This window comes from Durio zibethinus, chromosome 18 (assembly GCF_047325235.1).
Source record: "Durio zibethinus cultivar Kanyao isolate XHJ-2024 chromosome 18, ASM4732523v1, whole genome shotgun sequence".
Lineage (NCBI taxonomy): Eukaryota > Viridiplantae > Streptophyta > Magnoliopsida > Malvales > Malvaceae > Durio > Durio zibethinus.
Genome location: NC_143179.1, coordinates 9,074,423 through 9,091,846, shown reverse-complemented (window position 1 = coordinate 9,091,846; position 17,424 = coordinate 9,074,423). Strand labels below are relative to the sequence as shown.

The 17,424-nt window shown below is 37.0% G+C and overlaps 3 protein-coding genes and 1 pseudogene across 8 annotated transcripts; 1 reads left to right on the top strand and 3 right to left on the bottom strand.

The window, feature by feature from the left end:
- Positions 1-384: 384 nt before the first annotated feature.
- On the bottom strand, positions 385-2,019 carry LOC111300899 (L-gulonolactone oxidase 3-like; annotated as a pseudogene). The gene is made up of 2 exons (XR_016329772.1): positions 1,421-2,019; positions 385-1,350 (listed from the first exon to the last, which is right to left on the bottom strand). The product of XR_016329772.1 is annotated as an L-gulonolactone oxidase 3-like (transcript).
- A 1,737-nt stretch (positions 2,020-3,756) lies between these two features.
- Positions 3,757-11,928, bottom strand: LOC111299318 (uncharacterized). 4 transcript variants are annotated; one of them, XM_089747344.1, is made up of 13 exons: positions 11,705-11,928; positions 11,494-11,621; positions 11,302-11,364; positions 11,032-11,153; positions 10,528-10,643; positions 9,615-10,422; positions 8,416-9,168; positions 7,759-7,980; positions 7,583-7,678; positions 7,297-7,491; positions 7,019-7,132; positions 6,471-6,731; positions 3,757-4,048 (listed from the first exon to the last, which is right to left on the bottom strand). In XM_089747344.1, exons 1-12 carry the CDS (start codon positions 11,803-11,805, stop codon positions 6,471-6,473), a joined length of 2,979 nt encoding a protein of 992 aa, XP_089603470.1. In that variant the 5' UTR covers positions 11,806-11,928; the 3' UTR covers positions 3,757-4,048. The 4 variants fall into 4 exon arrangements, with proteins under 4 accessions (XP_089603470.1, XP_089603472.1, XP_022750173.2 ...); XM_089747346.1 differs by having other exon boundaries at positions 8,416-9,147; XM_022894438.2 differs by lacking the exon at positions 3,757-4,048 and adding an exon at positions 6,073-6,310.
- LOC111299320 (ARM repeat superfamily protein) lies at positions 4,250-5,923 on the bottom strand. Its single transcript, XM_022894440.2, has one exon. It carries the CDS (start codon positions 5,574-5,576, stop codon positions 4,500-4,502), a length of 1,077 nt encoding a protein of 358 aa, XP_022750175.2. The 5' UTR covers positions 5,577-5,923; the 3' UTR covers positions 4,250-4,499.
- A 1,356-nt stretch (positions 11,929-13,284) lies between the features above and the next one.
- On the top strand, positions 13,285-17,373 carry LOC111299317 (putative beta-1,4-xylosyltransferase IRX9H). Of its 2 annotated transcripts, XM_089747336.1 has the most exons (5): positions 13,286-13,591; positions 13,890-14,944; positions 15,715-15,964; positions 16,356-16,564; positions 17,047-17,373. In XM_089747336.1, exons 2-4 carry the CDS (start codon positions 14,043-14,045, stop codon positions 16,524-16,526), a joined length of 1,323 nt encoding a protein of 440 aa, XP_089603462.1. In that variant the 5' UTR covers positions 13,286-13,591; positions 13,890-14,042; the 3' UTR covers positions 16,527-16,564; positions 17,047-17,373. The 2 variants fall into 2 exon arrangements, with proteins under 2 accessions (XP_022750171.1, XP_089603462.1); XM_022894436.2 differs by having other exon boundaries at positions 13,285-14,944; positions 16,356-16,570.
- Positions 17,374-17,424: the final 51 nt, after the last annotated feature.

Sequence of the window (17,424 nt, the reverse complement as noted above, 5' to 3'; positions counted from 1 at the left end):
TAATTAATAATTGGTTTTTCTATAATCAATTGAATTTGTACATGGTCACGGAAATTAAAACATATATATATATATATATATATATATTAAGGAGTACTCACACGACAATTCTAACAATATGAACTCTGATTTATAATACCATTCCACTATTTTAACGTTCATAATTCATATATACTACCCTATATATATAATCTAATTTACTCTATTAATACTTTAATAGTAAGCATAGGAAAATAAAACAACAACAAAATAAAGCAAAAGAAAACCGCCATTTTAGGGTTGTTTTTCAACAGGTCATAGTAATTAATTTCACAAAATGTAAATTAAGCAGGAATATTGCCATGTCCAAGAGTTATCCCTTGTCCAAAAAAAGGGAAGCAAAGAAAGACAAAGATAGCTTCAAACTGCATTTTGGGGAAAAAAAAACGAACATACTCTAAAATCCACGCCATTCTATTTGTCAATCTCTTCGATGGACATCGGAAAATAACAGATTTATTATTATTATAAAATTTGCAGAAAGGTATTAATTATTAGACAATGGAGGATGGGGAATATCGGCAGACTCTTGCTTCATTGGAAACGAGACCTTGTTTGCAAAGATGCCCTTTGATTGAACAGCAATAGCTATCTTCTGAGAATATGCACAGCCCTTCTAAGGCACATCCATCACTTTTTTTAACACCTTTTTTAGGAAGAAAATCTCGCCCGACTATTCGCTTGAGAACATGTTTTGTGGGTCCATTTGCTTTGCTGCAAAACTCATAGTAGTTGGGACTTGGGATACTTAGTTTGCACATTCAAGAATGCCAGGTTCCTGTTCTTGCCCCAGTGTGGCCTACCCCCATATTTGAAGAATGCCATTTGCTCAACTTCTTCCATTACATCTTGGTTGTGGAACCATCATCAGCACAACAATAGTTGAAATCAACAACTACAGAGTCCTCAGGTTGGCATAGATATGCCTTTGAAGCCTTGATGCAACGCAACAGAAACCCGGAATAGAGATCCAACCCACAAAAGTTTTCTGGGTTTAGGTCCCTTGGTCTTTTCACATTTCGGATGACGTCCCCAAAGCCCAAAATTTGCAGCACTAATTATTGAACTTGACTCAAAAAACGGAAATCCATTAATAATTCTTGGATCCCAAGAACATGTACTATCAACTGTGGATGAATACAAACAAGAACCAGATATGTCTGCATCTTTCCTTGGGGACCCACAACTGGGCACCCTATGAAATGCAGGCCATGGCTCTTCAACCCATTGGCAACCAGTTTCTTCTGTTCCATAATGGTAACTCCAGCGAATATTGTTCACTGACATTTCTGGCACTCTCGAATGCTTTTTCTGCAAAATGTTCAATATTTATGCATTAATTATTACTTCTAGCAGCAGACTTACATGTGAGGTCAATTACCTGTTGCTCTGACTGATTGAGAGAACAATTTAGAATTTGGTTGCAAATCAATATAATCATTTATTCCATCCCCAGGGGTATCCACGGCAACTCTGCTGTCATATCTATACACAGCTGTATGTCTTGATGGATACCATTGGCTGTCTGCAAATTCAGATTTCTTGGCATGTTCTAGGAGTTCATTTTCAGTCAGAGTATCCCTTGTGTGATTATATGTTATGCTTCTCTTAAATCCGCGCTCCGGAGAGAGTTTAAACTTTTGCTCACCTTCGAGATCAACCCCAAAAGTCCTAATGAAACTTTTGCTGCATTCAGAAGTTGATCTTGAGGTGCAATTTGGCTTATTTTTGCTTACCCTTCAGATTACATGATCACGGACAGCTCCTCCGTTACCCCACCATGAACTCCCATGCGCCCCGGTGCTTAATCAGCCCAGCTACGCTCAAACCCTTCCAATAAGACGCAGCCACTAGACTTATCATTTAATATAGTATTTTTATAAGTTATGATGTATTTGATGGATAAGATGCGGTACGATAAGAGAAAATAATATTATAAATAAAATAAAATTAAATAATATTATTTTATATTATGTTTGATATATATAAGAATTAAGATAAGATAATTTATTAATTTGATAAAATTATTTTTTAAAAAAATTATATAATTTAAATTATTAATGTAATTTTTAAAGATATAATAATACATGTAAATTTAATATCATGAATTAAAAATAATTTTTTTTTTATTTTAAAAGAATTGAATCATTATAAACCAAAAAAATAACTAATTCTCCTAGTAATCCTATCATTTTTTTTAAATATAGATCAAATATAATATATGATGATTATTATTTTATTTTATCTATAATTTTATATACCAAACATAACTTTAATATTTTATATTAAAATATTAAATAATAATTTTGTTAATATAATATATAAATAAATTATATATATATATATATATATATATCGAATCAATAGATTTACCTAAAACCAAGTTAAACCTAATCTCAATTTTGAAAAAAAAAAAAAATTTAATCCGACCTAAAATTATATTTAAAAAAAAACCAATATGAGAGAATTGGGTCAGAACTCAGAATCCAATGGTTTCGAGTAGATTTATCATCCCTCATTCTCAAGCTGAGCTATGCTATACAATAGGAAGGGTAGAACAAGCTGGTGCTTGTGTCACGGGTCGAGACTCAAACTTCGAACCCGCGCGGCTTTGAGACCCGGACATTCACCCTTCCGACGTCCCAGATCAGTCCCTTGTGAGGTATTGTCCGCTCTGGCCTCACAAGGCGGAGATAATGTGAACCCTTTTATACCCCAGTGACCTTCCTATTATGTTCGATGTGAGATTCAGGACTCCCCATTAGGTCTGTGACATTCTCCCGCACCCAACCTCGTGACGTCCTCGTCACGGAGGTTGGCCACCCTGTCTACCTCCCTTGAGGTGCTTGGCGTTGATCGAACGGTTTAGGACTAGCTCTGATACCACTTGTCACGGGTCGAGACTCAAGCTCCGAACCCGAGCGGCTCCGAGAGCCGGACATTCACCCCTCGCCTCCTCTATGGTGTTGTTCGAAAATGTCAAGTAGTTTGTATGACCATCGAAGAACTTCTTTACTTATTTCTTTTATTCCATTAGATTTTTTTATAATTGTTTGATTGTCGGGATTAGTTATAACTATATTGCATAAAAATTTCAAAATTTTGACTCGATCCTCGGAATCGATATTTCCCTGTTCATCTTCTGTTTCTGTCAATAAAGAAAGTTCTTTTTCTGTTGATAATGATTTGAGTGTATCTATTGTCTGTTCATCTTCTGTTTCTGTCAATAAAGAAAGTTCTTTTTCTGTTGATAATGACGTCACGGAGGTTGGCCACCCTGCCTACCTCCCTTGAGGTGCTTGGCGTTGATCGAACGGTTTAGGGCTAGCTCTGATACCACTTGTCACGGGTCGAGACTCAAGCTCCGAACCCGAGCGGCTCCGAGAGCCGGACATTCACCCTTTCGACGTCCCAGATCAGCCTTCCTGCCACGATTCACACCCTTGTGAGGTATTATCCGCTCTAGCCCCCTGACCTCACGGTTTTATCCTACAAAAGGCGCCTCACAAGGCAGAGATGATGTGAACCCTTTTATACCCCAATAACCTTCCTATTATGTTCGATGTGGGATTCAAGACTCCCTCTTAGGTCCGTGACACTTGACCCCCTTACAAGAGAAAGCATTTTTGGGGGGGGGGGGGGGGGTGTTGGGGTTGATAATAATTGGATTATCACTCTCGCCTAAAAGGAGGAAAGAAAAAACCAAGCCGTAACTTTGCAACAAAATGAGAGGATTTTAACTTCAAATGGTTAAATCATACAAGTATTAACCTCTAGCCCTTGACATTGAAAGCAGCCCTTGACATTGAAAGCAAAGATATCTCAAAAGGGGAAATGGAAATGAAATAACTTAAATCGTTTGTGGGTAGCAATCTTAACTGAGAATGTTGCCCTTTCCTCAAAGAGAGGTTTGTAAATAGTCCAGACTGATTCCAGCCCTGCAATGCAACAACTCCAGGGCCCGGCATGCAACTCGGCAGTCTGAATTGCAGCCCCATCACACATGAATCTGACATTCACGGCAACCCTACGTCTCAGATTTCTTCACATCCACCCAAAAAGGAAAACATAACAAAGAAATTTGACATCCAACCCACAAATTGCCAGATCATGGGATTAGAGCTAGACTCATTATTCTAAGATTACTTTGTTCTAACATCTTACCTCATGGAGGAAAGGAAATTGAGAGCATAACTAGATAAAGAAACAAGAAAATAACAATAAAAATCTAAATTGAACCAGCTAAGCTAGCTTTTTACGTTTTAAAGTTCATTTGAATGCAAATTTCTACCACGCAAATATATCATAAGATATTTAAACATTTAATCATAAAACGGGACCCTAAATTAATTACATCATCTATAAACGTGGGATTTTGGTAGCTTGCTTAACCAGAGTGGTGAAATCAAACGTAGAATGGTAAAATCACGTGATTGAAACCACCCCAAATGATGGACAAATCAGAAACCATCATCCCCATCTTGGGTTAAATCCAGCCGTCCGTACTCCTGAAGCGTCTTCAAAAGCTGGGCCCCTTTCCTCCGCCCCCTAGCTGTACACTCCCCTTGCAACGCTAACGCCACCGCCCGCGCAACCTCCTCCGGTGGAGCAGGCGCCATATCCTCCTCATGTTCTTCCTCACCACCATCGCCACCTGCACCGCATCCACCTCCATAGATCACGGAAATCACACTTATTGCATATTCCCTCCCTCTTCCCGCCAACCGCCCCATAACAGACACCATAACGGGCACTGCAAGCGCGTGGGTCCTCACTTCTGCTGCTCCTTCGGGCACCGTGCACATGAGCTCGAGCGCCGCCAACGCTCTCTCCGCTGCTGCTCCTTCCAGCTCCGCGGCCACCTCCACCACTGCACCCACAGCTCCCGCCTCCACAGCTATGTGGCGGTTGCCTTCCGCTAAACATAATGCTAGTAGAATTTTAGTAGCTGGTTTTACCCCTGCTTTGTTTTTTAAATGGGAAACGATCCCACGCATCAATTCAGGCGGGCAAATCGGATCGGACGGAGGGTTGGGTACGAGAGAGCGTTCTAAAAGCTGGAGGGCAGCCAGTTGTTCGGACTGCGAACCCGTACTGAGCTGAAGCTCGGCGATGTGGAAGAGTTCTTGAAGATTGGCAGAGGAAACTGGCGGAGAGAGCGGCGGCAGTGGTTGAAAAAGAGGAGTAGATTGAGGCTGGTTTTGGTGGAGAGGGGAAGTGGGGATGGGGAATTTCCATTGAGTGAAGCTATGGGAAGCGGAGGAAGAAGAGGAGGAAGAGGATGATTCTGGGCGTTGGTGCAATGAGTTCTTTGGTGGTGGAGGGGGAGGCGGAGGAGGAGGAGGAGGAGAAGGGTAAAGCAGCGCTGATGAAGGAGGTGGAGAGGAAGGTGGTGGTTCGGAGGAAGAAAGCGGCAGGGAAGGAGAGTGAGGAGTGGTGGGGCTGAGGGTGGATTGTGTGCAGTTTCGGAAAAAGCCGCATGAGAAGAGTGAACGTGGGTGCGTTTTTAGTTTTGGGTGGTGTTGATTAGTTTTCATGCTCGTTTCAGGCTAAGTTTAGTCTTTTGGATGAGTGGCTTTAAGTTGAGAGGAGGGAGCAAAGGCCTTTTTTTTTTGTTTTGTTTCTTTCTTTTGGTGAAGTTGAGGTAATGGGAAAAGTGAGCGAGAGAGCCGTGGTAGAGTCACAGGGTGCATGCAATAATCCAACTGCGAGAGTATGGGTGAACTGAGCAGTTGCAGAAGTGGCACGGGACAGAGTGTCAGGGAAGCAGAAATAACAGAGGACGTTCAGGACATGTCGTCGTTTAGTTGGGGACTAAGCTGGTGGCGAACGGGACAATCCTGATTGAAAGATGCGTGATTAATGTCACTTTCAACTTTGGTTGAATAGAAGACTATTTGATGGACGTTTGTAGTCTTCGATCTTCATCCTTTTTACTTCTTTTCTTTTGAAGCCTTTGATGGATCATGGATACATGCGGCTTACCCATGTGCTTGACAGTGTAACAGTAAAAACACTGTAACAGCCTAGCTGTTAGGACAATTTTTTTTTAACTTCTTTGCTGGGGAAGGATTCAAATTTCATGGAAGAAAAATGGGTAAGTAGTCTGAAATCTGAGGGGATTTTGGGTTGGAAAATGTGGAAGATAAATGGACAACGCCCGGCCTTTGTGAATGATTACATGATGGCCAATTAGAAAACTAACTTCTAGAGTCGATGAGATGGGAACCATGTTGAGACATTGTAGCCCACGAGTCTTGAGGGCTTCAGCCTTCAATAACAACAAAATATCTATAAAAATGACATTACGGCGAGAAATGCTACAAACTTTAGAAGGATTACAAGTCAGGAAGGAACCTCCTAATCTAATTGAACTCATAAAGCATCTGTAATCTAAAAAAAAGGGAAAATTGTAGTAAGCAGAGACTTACTTATCTCCACTTCTCTTGTAGTTCTTTCTTCTCAGACAAAATCCACGTTACAAAGATTGCAGCTACAAGCGCCACGATTGTAATGAGAAGTAGGGCATAACTAAAATCTTCTGTGAGTGAATCATATGTCCTTGAAGGTGCAAGCTGCGTAAAAAATAGGTCCACTCCATAAGCAAAGACAAGGGTTGTTGATTCCAGCTTGGCAAGCACAGTTATTACACCCCGAAGACCTTCCACTTTAAGAGAATGTGTAACATAGGACTGTAAACAATTCATGAACAGCCATCAGTTATGGTACTTGACCAATCCCTTTCCCCAACCCCCCCACCCCTCAGAGAGAGAGAGAATGATTAAATCCAGAAACTGCTCATGGTTGGCCAGTTCAGCATATTCATATGTCCTTAGTGCATGCTTGCATGCATACTAAAGAAGCATCTCAATAAAACAGTATTTCTCAAGAAGGTAATGACACTACCAACTAACATATATATGAGAAAAAAGAAACAAAGAATAAGCCGGTCAGGGTGACAGAACATAAGGACACTAACCTGAGGAATTATTGGCAATGAATCTGTTAGTGGTATAATGCCTTCTTCTTTCTCTGCTTGTGTGGGGTTAACTGATCGACGGGGATCCAGGAAACGCTTATCAAGTGCCAAAACCTGGAAAACATGGTTAAAATCATGCCACAGACATAAGTACCATACAATGCAATTATTTGTAGAAAATAGTATAACTCTTAACTCTTTAAATAGAAAAGATGAACAACTATAAAGCAGCAGTGAAGACAACTCCATGATTTAGCTCTCTGAAAATTTTAACGAACCTGATCACCAACTGTACCAATGAGAAGCTGCTTTGAAGTTATACCCTTTGCTGTTGATGTCACTGCTATAGCTTTCAAAGAATGGGTGAAAAAGTAGGACTGTGATTTTGTTATGACCTCTGGTTGAGAATATGAAGAAATTGGCGAAGTAAGGTTGTGCTTTCCAAGAACAAGCTTCCAAAAATCTTTGTTGTCCTGTGGATAATATTTAAGTTGGAAAAGATAAATTTAACAGAATTGAAGATAGAGGCAACTGAACATAAACAATTCAAGTTCGTCCACTTACAGCCCGAGACTGGTCATAAATTTCAATGACAGACATCTCATATCTGTGTGCTCTAAGATTGAAGTAGTGATAGACAACCCAGTTCTCACTAAAAACCTACAAGAAACAAAAAGCATTATCAATTGCATCCCTTTCATAGCTGCTTATGACACAGGAGAAAATAAATGACAACTTACAGCATGGACAGGGCCCTGTGAACCATGATGAGTCACCCGGTGCAATATACGACCTGTTACAGTGTCAATAAGATATACAACCAACCACGATTCTTCTGGTGTAACACATCCAATTTTACCACTGGCTTTGGGAGCAACAGTTGCCACAAAAAGTAGGTTTCTTGATATATATTTATACATCACATCCTGGTCTGCTATAACCTTCGATTGAGTATGTACCACCTGTAAAACTCAAATCACAAAGCATTCAATATGGTTTATATATGCAGCATTTGAACAAGGCACCAATAAGCATTTAAAATACACAGAAGAACAAGCACAACTGGGAATTAATCATATTTGCCTATCTTCCATAGCACCCATTAACCACATGACACTAAAGGACAATGAAATCATATATAATTGGTTTCTAAGAAGTCAATAACAAAAAAAAAAAAAAAAAAGAAGAATGAAGAAGCAAGTATCATGCAATGACTATTAAGTCTTGGGTTGAGAAGTGCATAACCGAAAGAGTAACTCATGAGAACAGTCACTTCATGCAATAATGTGATACAGATTAACTAAGTATTGATATTTCTTCCTAAGATCACCATGATGGTTGACAAATAAGCAGAAGTAATTGAGAAAAACCATGGGGGAGGAGACAAAATGCTTTACCTCATTCGATTTTCTTGTGACAGATGCAATGATCATTTCTGATTCTGAGGGGAACACGATTGACCACAATTCCCTAGTGTCAAAGCAGAACTCATCAGCCACTTCGCCAGTGCACTTGCTTTTCAAAACATGCCCCTTGATGATGCCGTTATCATCCTCAACTGAGTACCAGTATATGTTAGAAAACTCATGTTGGAAAATATCAATAGCCTCAGGAGTTTTGGGATACAAATGTGCATGCTTATCAGCATCGATTAGCAGATGGAGTCTCTGTTCTGTTGAATCTGTATATGGCAGTGGAATAACTTGTACAATGGAATGTACAAGAGTTAAAGAGCTAAGTTCCTTTCCTGTATAAGTGTCAATAAAAGAAAGTACACCTGATGTATCTGAACTTGGACCACACTTGCTAACTACAAGCACAGATGGATTTTCATCCATTGCATGATGATGGGGAACCTGCCACTGATACAGGTTTAGTCCTATCGGATGTTGACACGCCTCTGATTTGTGTAGAGACTGTAACAAGTGAGACCAGACAATGTGTCCATCTCCAGTATGCAAGGCAAAAAGCTTCCCTGCCTTTGTTAGTGCTATGAGCAGCTTCCGGAAGCCATTGTGGTCTCGGGTCATTTTGCTCTTCTCAGAACTTTTTAACCTCATACTTTGTATGGCTGCTATATCCTCAGGGCTTGCAAGCATTAGTGTTCCCTTGAGTTTCAGCATATGTCCCTCAAGAAAAAAAAAGAGCATCTTGTCATAACCATATTGTTAGAGAGGGTTTAACCAAAGAAATGCATCTTCAAGTCCATTTTCAAATAATGAATACATTTATGGATGCTTTGACAGTAGGAAGTTCATACTTCTAAAACTAACATAACATAGTACCATTCAAAAAGTTCAAAACCATTTAGCAAACTCTATGGTTAATACACATAAAACAAGTAAGCTCAGACATCTTTGTCCATAATCTTTCTAATTTCAGAACCACATTAAAGACTTCATACATACGATAGTTCAACATGTATCAGAAACAAAGTCAATAATTGATTGTCTATTAGCATGCTAAAAGCAATGAAAAGAGTTACATACCATGCAGTCTAGAGTTGCCTTCAGTTAAAAAGTGAAAAACAAATGTGCTTTTCAATGAAAACATCATAACATTCTTGAAATCATCTTAAAAGATTCATATTCCATACCTTAAGCCATTCAAAGAGGTTGTGCTCCACTTTTGCAACCGATACACCATCCTTTTCCACAGGGAGTTCTGAAGTTGTTACATCAATTATTGATGCCAGACCATCTTCCCTGCTCCAGACAATCGCACCTTGTTGTAATAACAACAATGAATGATCTTCCATCACAATCAACACCCGAAATCCATAAGACCTATCAGTTCGGATATAATTATTTATGAAAACCCTGTGGACAAGCCCTCGTTGCTGGTCCATCTTAATGCTTTCTTTAAGCAAATTACCATCCCAATCATGTGCAAGCTTCACTGTGAGATGAATCTCACTGCCTGCATGTTGAATCAATGCAAATGCTTGTTGGCCCTCAGAGATTGGGAGAGCATCACTAACGGATGTTTCATGATTTGTTTTTTCCACCACTTCCAACTTTCCTTCACCCATCACTCTAATAAACATAGTAATTGCATTCATTTTAATTGCAAATATTCCTGTAACTGAAGAAGGTATTATTACAGCTGGTCCCAAAGAATCCTCAACAAGATTTGAAATGGGTATCTGTTGAAAACTAATTTTTCCATTGCGGAAACTTATTGTTAGCAAAATTGATCCTGTGGAATCTAGAGCCACAATTGTCTCACTAGAAACTAGTGAAACTTCTCCCAAAAACCCACCAGAAAAGGCTGCACTTTCATGCTTCAACAACTCTCCATTACTGGCATCTATTTGATACATCTCAAACTGGGATGAAGCAGCAAAACCTACAATGTATACTAAATCACTGCTAGGACACTGAATTACCTGCTGAACCTCAAGGCTGCAAGTGGCATGGAAATATAATACATCAATGATAGCGTTATTTTCAAAGGGGGTGGGTGGAGGGGGAAGCTATTGACATTTAAAACTTTTGATTTGGACTTACCTTTCTGCTTCAAAATCCTTCTTCCAAAGAACCTCGCCATCTGTGCAAGAAACAGCATTGAGACGGCCATAGCTAAAAACAAGGACTACATTATCCTTTTCAATCTTCAAATTTGTCTGCAAAAATTGATGTAGTCAATCAAATAGGCTTTTAGAATTGGAGAATGAAGTATATAATTTCTATTTACATTACAAAATAGAGCTTTAAAGGCCTGTCAAAAGCCAGGACAAGAAGTTTTCCAGAAGACAAAAGCTACAACAAAAAGAAATGTTTCAGAAAGCACACTTCTGTAAATGACTTAGCCTTGTTCTATTGTATGTGCTATAGACAACTAAAAATCTTTTCGATGCAAATTTGATTAGAGTGATCTTGATTGTACAACAGAACAACAAATATAGCATGGCAAGATCCAAATTACAGAAACCACGATCCACTGAAAACAGACTCTGTGTCAAAAAGATTGGAGTGGAAAAGAATGTTAATTGGAAAGATTCTGATGCTAACCGGAACTAATAACAATGATTTTGAGTGCTTTGGACCCTGAAGAGTAGATTCCCACACCATCTGCCCATCAGGAAGGTTCCATGCTCTTAAAACACTTCCTCCCGATGAGAGGGTAATTACATCTGCAATAATAAATTTATTCAAAACTTAATCAAACAAAAGTTGGAAGCTAAATCAAGTAATACAATTAATCTAACAATCAAAAATCAACTCAAGATTTAAAACTAAACCCATTTTCTTTTAAATTAAAACGGATATGGGCATACTTACATTTTCCAAGAGCAACATCAATTCCGTCAATAACATCAGTTGGCCCAAGCACATGTCTCCAAACTGCACAAAACAACCGATCATAAATCCAAGAAGAATGTAGAAGAAATTGAAACAAAATTGAAAAAAAAAAAAATTAATATAAAATACAATAAAATTCAATAATTAGTCATTGAATTTGGTTGAACTTACAAATCTCGCCATGGCGGAGATCAAGTGAAGCTATAACGTTCTCTTCAGTGGATACCACGACTCGTTTTCGACCAGTTTTATGAGTGTGGAACACTGCTTGCTTCACTTTCCCAATGTACTGTTCATGCCTGAGATTAAACAACCGATTAGAATGAAGTGACGATAGCGATAATTGGTAATTGTGAATTTGAAGTGAGAAAGTAGAGATTACCAGTCCATGAGGCCTACTTGGTCTTCGTAAAGAGAAAGGATGGGATGTAGAGAAGAGAGAAAGAAGAGAAGAAAAAGAATAAGAAAAGACCTAATCGCCATGGCTAATGGCTATGGCGATTGAGGAATGAGCTGTATCGGTTTCTCTCTATCCGTCGAAGCGAAAGAGAAACGGATCTGAGAAAGTTGAGGAGGAGGAGTTTGCGAGGACTATCGGGTATCGACACCAACACTGCTTCAGCTTTGCTTGCATTAAAGCCGGCTTCGAAAAGGGCTTTTTTTTTTTTTTGTAAATTAAATTTAGAGTTACTTTTTTTATATACATTGAAAGTGTGATTTGTTTTTGAAAGGATCCTCTATCGCTACTTAAAAATAATAATAAAGTTTTCATTATTTTATTTAAAAATGATAAATGTATTTTTAATTAAATTTATGGATAATATTTATTTAAATTATTTTTATTTTTAATTAATTTTTATATTTAATTTAAAATTATTAAATTTTAGTTATAAATTTAACTAAAAATATATTAATCATCATTGAATAAAATAATAACAAGTTTTATTTTTTTAATAGCAGAAAGATTTTTTTTTATTTTAAAAGAAAGTTTAAAAAATTCTCACATGTCACTGTCATATTTTTTTAATTAAATTTTTTATTTTTTAATATTTTAAAAAGATGTAGGTCATTTAATTAATTTTGTTTGTGAAATTTAAAAATTTTTTTATATCAATGTATTAATTTTTTTTTAATTTATGATAAAAAATCTAATATAATTATAATCTTGTAATGATATATTAAAAAAGATATAAACTTTTAAAAGCCATCATTTAAATTTTTTATGGAATATAAAACAAAATTTAAAGCATTAAATTTATGTAAAAAGTACTTTGAAAATAAAATTTTGAAGCAATAAATTTATGTGAACGAAAATATTTTTTTAAACAGAGTTTTAAAATAATTATAAATTAAAAATATAATTTAACTAACTCAAATAATTAATTTTAAAAATTAATACGGTAAAAAAATACAATTATTTTAATTATTTTTTGAGTTATGTTTTTTTCATTAATTATTTTATTCCTTCAATATTCGCATTGAAATTTCTCAAAAATTCCATAATTGAAAGTAGATTTTGTTTGACTAGAAAGTCAATGATCAAACTCCACTTGCCAAAACAAAGCATGGGCTAAGCTGTTCTATCCAAAAGAGCCGAAAAGAAAATTTAAAATGGTGGGCCCATGTATGCATTGTGCGGCTATCACGTGCTTACACGTAAAACTGGACATCTCAATCTTATATTTATTTACGATGAAATTGATTGCTATAAAATTAAAAATAATAATAAAATTTATTATGAATATGATTAAAAATAAAATTATTGTATCGATTGAAAAAAATTTTAATAAAAAAAATTATATTAATTTGATTTCATTAAAATTAATATTTAAATTTAATTAAAAATTTGACGAATTTAATTCCATCACATCAAAAATCGGTAAAATTAAATGCTCATCATACCACTGGTTACCTAAAAATATCCACACTAAAAACAAACATTTATTGTGTCGTGTCCGAATCTTTGTGATTGGGAGCAAAGGCCGGGTTGTCTGAACTGTTTTTAATTGTTTCTCTCTCTCCCTGTCTTTTCTGCGGGCTCTCAACTCTCGAGGACCGAGGCCATTACAAAGATTCCTTGAATACCTTTTCTTTAAGCTCTTATTTGACCTTGCAATCTGACCTTTGGTTAAGCCAAAGGAAGATCTGCAAATGTTGATGCTTTTTTTTTTCTTTGCAAAGGATTGAACAGAAGCTCCGAGATGCTGCTGGTTCTCTCTTCTACGTGATTTTTGGGAAAGAAGATCGAAGACCCATTTTCCATTGGAAGGTAAATTGGTTGCTCGTTTCGTTACATTTTGGTTTGGAATTTCATTGTTTTATGGTAAAGAGTGGTGCCTTTTTGCTTGTTTTGTTAAAATGGAGCATTTGGGTACATTGTGTTGGATTTGAAATTACTGATAATTGCTTAGACAGTTCATTGGAGATCAAGAAGTTTGCTTTGGCTTTGGTAGATTTACCAGCATTTTTAAGATGAGAGGGAAAGTTGTACTTTTGAAATTGAATTCAGATAGTTGAATAGATCTGGTACGATTGATTTAATATTTATTGGTTAATATGGGCACTAGATTGTTGCAGAAGAGATAAATTAAGGAATATGCAATGAAGCAAGGAGCACATATTGCATATTGGTTGCTTATGTTTAAAACGAGCTTGTGATAAATTTGGCTGCTCTCTTGCGGTGATTCTTTATTGATTAAGAGGTACAACAGATTAGTTTTATGGCATCAATTAGAAGAACACTATCCCCAGTGCCTCGACAGGGGACACTAGTTACTGGAGAGCCTGAACGTTCAGTTCCTTCTCCTTTGGCCAAGTCATCATCATGTACTCAGAGCTACCCATCGACTGGTGGATTGCTAACTTCTCTTTTTGGTTTATCGGATTCTCATGCTTTGGTGTTTGGTGTCTTTTCGCCAAGATCCTCTAGGCCTCTTGACAGGTCAAAACAAAAAGGACAAGTTTGGAGGAGGGCTCTTTTTCATTTCTTCATTTGTTTCATAGTTGGTTTTTTTATTGGATTGACACCATTCATTTCCGTGGACTTTTCTTATATGAATCCCATTGCAAAGCACCAGGCATTCTCTTTTGAGTTAGTATCAACCGTTCGTGACAGTTCAGAAAGAAATGTAACATCAATGAGAGATATCACTGGTGTTGAAAATAATGTCACATTGGATGCACAGGCACTGGTGCAGAGACAGGAAAGGATAGAAGGGAATTTAGATAATGCACTGACTAATCGATCACTAACTCAAGATATAGATCTGGATTCTTTTAAGCTTTTGATAGTTGTAACTTCAACTTATGCCCGACCACTTCAAGCCTATTATCTAAATCGTTTAGCATACACACTAAAGCTGGTCCAACCTCCTCTATTGTGGATAGTTGTGGACATGACCTCGCAGTCTGAGGAAACAGCTGACATCCTAAGAAGGAGCAGTCTTATGTATAGGCATCTTGTTTGCAAGAAAAATCTGACTGATGTAAAAGACAGAAATGTCCACCAAAGAAATGTGGCATTATCTCACATTGAAACTCATCATCTTGACGGAATTGTCTACTTTGCCAATGAGGATAACATCTACTCGATTGATCTCTTTGAGCAAATGAGGCATATTAGGTATCTCCTTTATATTTTTATTTTTCTGTCTATTATTATGATTATGCTTATTATGAATTTCCTAATTTCTTTTGCTTATTTCTCTCTTGATGGTATTATAATGCAAATCTGGTGACTTCTTTGTCTAGTATGACTCCCTAATGAGTGACAAAAAAGAAAACAGAAAGTTAGCTTATCTAGATCAAGGCTGGTTTCTTCATTCTTTTTGAGCATTCAGTGAAGCACGAGAACCATTATTAGTATAGGAGGTTTTAGTTTGACAAAAAAAAGGAACTGGAAAATTGTGAAAAGATCCTGAAATTCCCAAAGCTATTACCTACCTCTTGATTATGCCATGTCTATAACTGGGAACATATTTCCTTAAGATCACCTCATATAAGTGTAATAATGGTCAAGATGATATGTTATCCTAGCCCTGGACTATAATAGGAATCAGATATATGCAACTTAGCACCAACCTTTAAAGATGAACGGAATGTATTGATTTACTTGCATCAAATGATTTAGTCAGCACCAATAGGTTGAACTTTTTATTTGATTTGTTATTTCTAACAAGGAATTAGTTACCTTCAATTATGGCAGTTAACGAAAAAGTTAACTACTAAAGATGCCTCCAGTTAGGCTTTTGTCTTTTCTGTATGGTTTGCTTCTGTTCGTTCTTTGCATGGAGCACTTTGCTTATTTATTTTTGGTGTCATAGCCACAATCCACTTCTCTCTTTTACTTGTGCCCACTACAGCAGTTTATTTCACTATGGCCTTTATTTATAGGCAGTTTGGGACATGGACTGTGGCCAAACAAACATGGGACAAAAGTAGAACTCTATTGGAGGGCCCTGTTTGTAATGGAACTCTAGTCATTGGATGGCACCTAAATGGATTAAGTAGGAGATTCCGAAGATTCCATGCTGAAATATCAGGGTTTGCCTTCAACAGTACCATACTCTGGGATCCAAAGCGATGGCACCGACCCACACTTGAACAGATTAGACAGCTTGACACAGTCAAAGATGGCTTCCAAGTTAGTTTTTATTGGCTCTTCTTTAATTGTCATTAAGTTTCTTATTATTTCATCTTACTGCAGTGATCATGGCTGTTGCCGCCATTTACTACATCTGCCTATTAAGTCAATTTTGGTCGGGCAGGAAAAGAAAAGGAGAAAAGGATGTTGGCAATTCAAATCAGACTTTTTTTTATATATATTTGAGCAGTGAAAAGATGGAAACAAAAATGAAACAAAAAACAAAGTGATCAGATTTCTCCAAAACTTGATGTGGAAGATTGAGACTTTGTACTCCAAAAAATTAATCCTTGGAAGAGTATTCTGCAGCATAACCTTTGTTGAAATGCCTTGATACATACTGCTGGTGTATTTCTTTTAAACTTTTAACATCATTGATCTGAAATTGCAGGCAAGCTCGTTTATTGAACAAGTTGTGGAAGATGAAAGCCAGATGGAAGGCTTGCTGCAAGACTGCTCAAGAATCATGGTTTGGGAGCTTAATGTTGAATCATCTACTTCCTTCTACCCCCAAAAATGGTTGATGAAGAATAATTTAGATGTTATCGCTCCACTTGCTTGAAATTCTGGATGTGAAAGGACTTCATTCTGATTGTCAAGGTGAGTGTAAGTTCTTTCTCAAGTAGCCAAAGTATTTGTTCAAATAGTTTTGTATGTGAAATGTTAAAAATCAACATGGAAATAAGAGTAGTTTTGTATTAACTTGAGTTCAGTGTATTATTATCGAAGTGTGAAGAAAGATATACTGGAAACAAAAACAAAAATTTCTGGGCTACCTAATGGATGATGGGAGACCTAACTTTTTGCTGTCTTCCTGACCCGCTTGGCCGATCCATTGAACAATAAATGCTGCATTAGTGGGTTGAAACTAATAGACTCACCTCATAGCAAGCAGATATTGCTGGATTCTACCCTTGTTGGGTTTAGAAATATAGCAACCAGATTCAAACTTTTATTTCTAATGATTTAAAAATTATATACACAGGCTTTGAACAATTGATTTTCTATATACTTGTTTGATACATGTCTGCAAAGAATTATATCTCAATCTGATTTTTCATGTTGATTATCTTGGGTTGTAGGAAAGGTGGCCAAGAGCTGCATTTCATTGTCAGCAAAGGTGATTCATAATTAGGCTGAGTGGCCAAGCATAGGGATATTTGATGCTGAAATGGCAGGGTATTTTGCAGACAAGTGTAAACATAACTTTTGTACGGTATATTATTTTTCAATTTCTGCGTTGCCTGCGCATTTTGGTCGAGAGAAATTCCATGATACTAGTTAGGAAAGGACGGTCATATTAAAAGCATCCTTGCGTGACACAGACTTGTAATGTTACTTTGGTTCTCATTCTGGTTTAGCTATTCTTTCGAGCAAAACCGAAAGCAATTTTGATTATTTAACTGTTACCTCTAGCTCTGCCTTTTTGATACATTTTTATCTTGCATATATCTTATTCA

Bases quoted from the DNA above. Each gene is read 5' to 3' on its own strand.
- LOC111299320 (XM_022894440.2), bottom strand. From the start codon at position 5,576: ATGAAAACTAATCAACACCACCCAAAACTAAAAACGCACCCACGTTCA.
- LOC111299318 (XM_089747344.1), bottom strand. From the start codon at position 11,805: ATGGCGATTAGGTCTTTTCTTATTCTTTTTCTTCTCTTCTTTCTCTCT. The intron at 7,492-7,582 runs GTAAGTGGACGA...TATTATCCACAG, and splicing joins TTTATGACCAGTCTCGGGCT to GACAACAAAGATTTTTGGAA. The intron at 7,133-7,296 runs GTTCGTTAAAAT...CATGTTTTCCAG, and splicing joins TTGGTACAGTTGGTGATCAG to GTTTTGGCACTTGATAAGCG.
- LOC111299317 (XM_022894436.2), top strand. From the start codon at position 14,043: ATGGCATCAATTAGAAGAACACTATCCCCAGTGCCTCGACAGGGGACA. The intron at 14,945-15,714 runs GTATCTCCTTTA...CTTTATTTATAG, and splicing joins GAGCAAATGAGGCATATTAG to GCAGTTTGGGACATGGACTG. The intron at 15,965-16,355 runs GTTAGTTTTTAT...CTGAAATTGCAG, and splicing joins CAGTCAAAGATGGCTTCCAA to GCAAGCTCGTTTATTGAACA.